The 6,846-nt window shown below is 41.0% G+C and overlaps 1 protein-coding gene across 1 annotated transcript in view; it reads right to left on the bottom strand.

The window, feature by feature from the left end:
• Positions 1-6,481, bottom strand: part of NEK4 (NIMA related kinase 4) — a 13,422-nt gene extending 6,941 nt beyond the window's left edge. The window contains exons 1-6 of the mRNA XM_017732291.1: positions 6,293-6,481; positions 3,693-3,959; positions 2,490-2,687; positions 1,533-1,640; positions 721-875; positions 7-87 (exon numbers count right to left, since the gene is read on the bottom strand). Coding sequence (XP_017587780.1) covers positions 7-87; positions 721-875; positions 1,533-1,640; positions 2,490-2,687; positions 3,693-3,959; positions 6,293-6,385 — 902 coding nt within the window. The 5' untranslated portion in view covers positions 6,386-6,481. The remainder of the gene's footprint in view (positions 1-6; positions 88-720; positions 876-1,532; positions 1,641-2,489; positions 2,688-3,692; positions 3,960-6,292) is intronic.
• Positions 6,482-6,846: the final 365 nt, after the last annotated feature.

Genomic DNA, 6,846 nt, shown 5'->3' with positions numbered 1-6,846 from the left:
CTGTGAGATTCATTCTTTGCAGAGATGACAGAACAAGGGTCTTTAGGTTTAGAATTCACTGTTTTCTTATGATTTCTAGCAGCTTTCCTGTAAAGAAAATGAAAGTTGCTCATTCAATCACCATCAACAAGGTTGTAAGATATTTCTTTAGATTATACTAATTTAAAAAAAATCCACTCCACTAAAGAGCTCTCATACAAAGCATATCAGATACTGTGCTTTTTCGACAGACTGTGCACAACATCCTCATTTTCAATTCTAGAAAAGGAGCTTAAAAACACAATTCAGACTCTGCCAGCAACAGACACTTGTTCTGCAGAGCACCAAGGTCAGTCCTACCTGGAAGCAGTAAAACAACTGACTAAACCTGACTAAGAAAAATAATTATTATCAGTGTATATCAAAAGGAACTTGGTTTTTCAATTCCCAGACGATAAATGCCCTCAAGAACCATATGGAAAGGTGTGTCTTTTCTACCAATTCTGTTTTCCTAAGCACTGCACAGTTTTATCCTGCATTTGCAGAAAAAACTACTTTCCACTATAATTCCCTCACATTTCTCAAAGAGTTCAAATAAACTCATGTTCATATGCTTTGTAGCTGCACATAACAATTTTTTTTTTATCCTGCTACAAAACTCGGGGAAAGTTAAAAAAAAAAAAAAAAGACAACAATAACATGAATATTTTGCACAGAATCACTCAAATGAAAATGTCTTACGCCTTTGTGGCTTCCAAAAACAAAGAAATCTGTTGTTTGATATAGGGCTGTCGCAGGATGCTTTTCACACTAGGTCGTTCCTCAGGTTTTTTACTGAGCATAGTTTGTATTATTTCTACCAGCTGTGGGCTGTAATCCTTTGGCATGGGTGGCAGCTGTGAAAGGAAAGGGAACCTGATATTATTTAATATATTCATCAACAGGGGCTACTGCTAGAATGTTTATGTGTGACCATTATGGTCAGTTACATACTCTGCATAAAAAATAGACTCATTGTTCAAATGCTCAAAGTTACCCAACTGCTTCATGTTAAACAAAATATTGAAATTCCAAGTGTGTGTCTAAGACCTGTTCCTAATTTTATTAATATGAACAGTAAAAGTTCTGTAAATAGGCTTAGGAATTTATATAAAATAAATCCATATTAACTTCATTATATGCCAAAGCAAGAAGACACTTAAATAAGCTAATCTTACATAACAGGAAAATGGCATCACACATTAATTTTGTTTTTATGCAATATTTATGCAAAACCAGAAGCAAATTAAGAAGGTCATCTCAGAACTTTGAAAATTAATCAGTATATTCTTTACATGAAGAGGTAACAACACACTCTAGCCATATCTACAAAGGAACAACTCCCTTGGTCTGGTATCACTTCATACACCACCACGAAACAACAGTCTTACATATGATGATGTATGTTACATTTAAGTAGTTTTAACTCCATTCAATATTTCTAATTAGAAAACATAATCTCAATTTCTAGATAGAAAATCCAAGCACATATAAAAAATTTCAGGAGTTTTTACCTTCCCTTCAATAATTCGATAAGCCAAGGAGTTCATGTCCTTGGCATTGAAGGCGTGTTTCAGTGTAGCCATCTCATAAACACAGCAGCCCAAGGCCCAAACATCAGACTGAAAAAAGGGGAAGAGAAGATGTTTGGGAACTTCTTATTAGTTGAACAAGTTTTACCTTTGGACTTAGTCACCTGCTTTCAAAGAGGCTAATTAAGCCCAAATTCCAACGCAAACCTTTGGCTTCAGTCTCACTCTTCTATTTTTAATTTTGATCAAGTGAACTATTTTCTTACAAATATCCCCAATTTTTTTCCAAAAGGAAGTGTAGAAATTAGCTATTTTCAGGGAAGGGGAGTTGCTTGTTTCCTTTTTTAGTACAATATCTGCCCTGACTGTAAATGAAAATTCTTGATTTTTCATTGGAAGAAGTTTCCCCTCAGCTCTTGCTCATTGCAGACACTCGTATTTAAGTTGTGTGTGGTTTACAGCAAGAGCTGAACATGTTTGCTTTATTCTGTCATATTTTAAATTCACAGTACCACCGTTTATTCATCTCCTTAGAAATTTCCTTTTCCTTTTTTTGTTTTTTAATGCTGCTGCTATTTCTAATATAAACTTTTGAGTGTAAAACCTCCTGACTGGCATAAAATAAATTTAGAAAGTGCATCTCTCTAACACAGACTGATAATTCTGTTCCCATTCCATATCTCTCCAGCTGTGAGAGGTACAGGCAGCCAGCTGAACACCTTGGCTGTGATAACTCATCACATGCTATGAATTCCCAAATACACTTCCAGAAATAAACATTCCTACAAATCTCTCTCCTATTTTTCTTGTTCGGTCTTTGGGAAGATTACAAAGACTTGGAAGCAGTAAGAAACCAAAAACCACAGATAAGATTGTAATGTTCTCAGACAAATAAAATAAGGTGCCTAAGAAAAGAGAAATGACATTTTCATACTGTACCTTGTAGTTGTAGGGTTTGTTAGAAAAGAGTTCAGGGCTCATGTAGTACGGGGTGCCTATGAGAGTGCTGGCCATGTCATACTGGTTTTCCAACACTCTGGCTATTCCCAGGTCTCCCACTTTGATTATATTTGTTCGTGTCAGGAAAATATTCTGAGTTTTAAGATCTCTGTGCAGAATGTGCTTTTCATGTAAATACTAGAGGAAAAAAACCAACATGTAAATTGGGTTAATTAACTCCTAATTGGTTCTTTTACACCAAAAAGTAAAATTTCATTACACAAGTGAAAGAGGTAAAACACAAAAGCAGAAGAAACACATAAATCACTCTCAAGGTCAGGAGTGTCCTGCTAATACAGTATTGCTGAAATAACATTAAAAGTGACTGATACAGGCAGGGGCCCAAAACCTGGCACTGCTTTAAACAAATCTCCCTGCATGACTCTTGTAAATCAGCAGAAAAGAGAAAATAAAAATGCAAAGTTAAGACTGTAACTCACTTTCTGCTGCTTTCATTTCTTGACAATCTTAGTTCAAAGTATAAAATTTCAGAGGAAATTATAATGTGAGTTTTGTGTAAACAGGGGAGAAAATTAGTCATAATAAACAAGAACAGGCAGTACCATAGACCTGTGTATGTTTGATCACAGCTGCCAACTTTAGGATAGAATTTTCTGTCCAATTTCTTATTCTTTAGTGTTAACATTTATATCTGGTCTTCATTGCTGTAACAATTACCTTTAAAGTTTGATAACCCTCAATTACAAATTTAAAATAGGAGGATAAGGCTTAATAGAAATAATGAATTAATAGTCTAAATTTACCATTAAAAACAGCAGTAAAAAGACTGAACACAAAATGCTTCTGAAATAATCTTTTTTTTTTTCCAAAACTACCATTTGTAAATTTAATCTAAACTTTCAAACCAGAGAAGCACTTCAGACAAGAGCTGCAAACACCCCGAAAGCAACCACTGTCTACTGTGCTACAGAGGCGTGGACATAAAATAAGTCAGCAATTTCTTACTTAAAACAGTTGATTTGACTGCAATGACCCATTTTTCATGTACTAAAAACCATTGTATTTAGATGCTAACCCAGCCAAACAGGAATCCAAAGGCTGCAGTTTAGCTGGAATTTTTAAATGCATAAAAAGCCAAATTAAGTTTATATCTGAAGGTGACAAAATTACACTTCATTGTACCTGCAGGGCCATGGCAATCTGGACAAACCACTCCACCACCTGATTCTCAGGCAAGAGTTTGCCCTTCTGCTCTTTGAGTTTGTGGTAGAGGTCTCCTCCCTCGCAGAAGCCCATCACAATGTAGAGGTGGCCATCGTCCCCCTGCCAGGACTCTCTGTAGGTGACGATGTTGGGGTGTCTCAGCTGGGACAGAAGCTGTGCCTCTTGTTCTGCTGCTCTCTTCTCACGCCTGGAAGCACTTCTAAGGTTTAACTTTTTGATGACATACTGTAAAAGACATGGCAAGGGGTATGGTAAGAGATGAAAGTAACTGCAGAAGGCCTAGGGAAGCATTCCTCAGAGCAAATGCAGTATTTGAAATCTCCACTCGTTATTCTACACAGAGGCTGCAGTATGGCTAAAAGTTATGCAAAATTTCTTCTTTTCTATCCTTACACCATTAAAATGGAATAGGTGTGTTCCATTCATCCACCTGAATACAACTCTGCTCAGGAATTTTGTGGTGTTTTGCTTTCTTCTGACTAATGTTCACATTTACCTTTTTTTTTCCCCACTCTCATTTTAAATGTGTCTGTCATTCATCTTTTAAACCTTAAACCTGTTTGTGCACCACAGTTACTCTCAAATAGGCCACATCAACAGTAACCTTAAATATACATAAGGAAAGTATGTAGTCATATTCAAACAAATGATAAAAGTCATCTGAAAGAGACAAAAGGCCTTATGCCCATTCCTAAATTTCTTTTATTCTTTATTAAGATGGGTCAAGAACTTTTCAAAGCTACATACAAAAGTTATCTACTTCCTTATTATGTACTACATTAAATGTAATTCTAAGGAATTTCAGGTTTCAGCAAAAATATTCATGAAGCTGAAGCTGAGACAATAAAATCCATTTCACCACCCACAACACCAATATTTAGGTCTGACCTGGCCCTATCCTGATGTAAATTTTGTAGGAATCACTTTAAGGCGTCAGCTTTCCACAGAAAAATCATGTCATGGTTACACTCAACCCTGCTCTTATCAGAGAGGTTTTAGATCAAAACTTTTAAAATATTTTTACTTGCTGAATTTTAGCATCCTCAGAGGTGGTTCAGTGTCTGCTCTCCAGGCTGGGCCTACTAATTAGCCCAGTACATTTAATTAGTGCTGAGGAGATGCCCCTATATACCAAGGGAACCAATTACCCAGAAAATCCACAGCACCTCTTGACTTTGTGCTTCAGAAGCCTGCTGGATATAATCTGTGATGATGTAAAGCTTCCAGGAGGAATATCACAAAGCTAATTGTGTACAGCATCACCTGACTTTAAAATAAAACAGAAATGCTGCAACTACTGTGTTCTGTGTGACAAGTCCATTACAATTCTATCTTTGGGCATGGAAACCATTTAAGCTTATATCAGCATCTTTTAGACAATACACTACCAAAATGGAAAAAGCACATATATTAGCCTTAATTTAAACTTGGCATCGATTATATTTAGTTTAATGAGCCCGTTTTTCTGGCAAGATTCTCTACAGAAGTCTATTGCAATGCTCTTCCACCCTATTTGATACCAAATTGTGTACGAATCCCATTTCATTTTGTGTTAAACACTTAAAGCCACTTGACCTTCTCCACAAAAAATACAGCACTCAGTTAACAGCAAATATGCTTTAATAAGACACAGTTTCTTTCACAGAACATGTGGCACTGTGCCAAAGGCACAACAAAAAATCCTGGTCATCGTGCTACAGAAGAAAATTTGTAAAAGTTGGCAAAAGATAAAACACAGTAAACTGTACCAAATATCTATGGTGCAACCACAAATAGGAAGCAAGGCTCCCAGCAGTGTTAATGACCAGCAGCATGACAATGAAATCCAAGGACCTGTATCCAAGTGAAAGTGACCTCAATGCACTGTTTACTTTTAGGATGAGGTTAGCAACTCTTTGAGGACATTGGACTATGCACCGTGGTGACGGCCTGGAGGGAACAGGTCCTGCCATCACTGCTACCCAAGCCACAGGTCATGGGGATTCACCTCGGGATTCCAGCCAGGGAACTGCTCTCATCCGGGAAGGACAAACCCTCTGATCCCTGCTGGGAACAAACATTCTCCCATCATCTGCAGTAAAATCCCGGGCATAAGGCCCACACACAAGGTTCCTGTGGCACTGCTCTGTGGATGTTCTCCATCCCCGTTCCTTTGCCCTCTCACATTCCCTATCAAACACCTCTGCTTCGGCCTGACAAGACAGATTATTTCAGTTTTCCAGCAAAAATGCTTGTGCTTCTACTCTGACACAACCAAAACCTTCCCGGGAAGTCTTCTCCACACCTTTAATAAAAGTTCTTATAGACAAAGGAAGAGAACAGAAACAGCAGCTCAGGTGGCTGCAGCCAACACCTGGTGATGGTCACAGCCCCACCCTGACAGGATGCCACGTCCCTGGTCATACCCAGGATGGCTCAGGGCCACCAGCCAAAGCCGGGCCACAGCCGGGTGCCGGTCACAGCCCAACCAGACGCCACGGCACCCCCAGCCCAACCCAGCCCGGCCATTCCCCTCACGCCGAGCCGTGCCCGTACGCCGCGGCCCAGCCCTCCGCTACCTGCTTGCGGTCCTGGCGGTGCCGCGCCAGGCTCACCTCCCCGTAGCTGCCCTTGCCCACGGCCCTCAGGAAGCAGTAGGCAGCCAGGGGCATCCTCCTGCCGCCGGGCCCGGGCAGCGCCCGCTGCCATAGAGATGCCCGGAGCAGCCGCGGCCATGGAGCGCACGGCGCGCAGCTTTACGGCGCGGGCGCGGCGCCGCGGCGGCCATTTTGGAAGCGGGCGCGGCGGCCATGTTGAGAGTGGGCAGCGCGCCTGAGGGAGCCGACCCGGGACAGCGCTGTCCCGTCGCCAACGCCGCGTGAGACGAGTCCCTGGCGTGCTGCTCCGTGACATCCCTGCACTGAGCCCGCGGAAAGGCTGGCGACAGGGACACGGCTGTGCCACCACACCCCACCTGCCATGAGCCCCCGCAGAGCCACGGCTGCTCCACAGAGCCATCCCGTCTCTCTGGATGGAGCAGAGAATCGGTTAAAAAAACTCCAGGCTGGTTGAAAAAGGAGCTCCTGGAGCTCTCCCGTGTCCCTCCCGTGCCTGAGCACCTCATAACACTGAC

Source organism: Corvus brachyrhynchos, unplaced genomic scaffold (assembly GCF_000691975.1).
Source record: "Corvus brachyrhynchos isolate BGI_N302 unplaced genomic scaffold, ASM69197v1 scaffold4, whole genome shotgun sequence".
NCBI lineage: Eukaryota > Metazoa > Chordata > Aves > Passeriformes > Corvidae > Corvus > Corvus brachyrhynchos.
The sequence above is the reverse complement of the archived record's forward strand: the minus strand, read 5'-3'. Positions and strand labels throughout refer to the sequence as shown.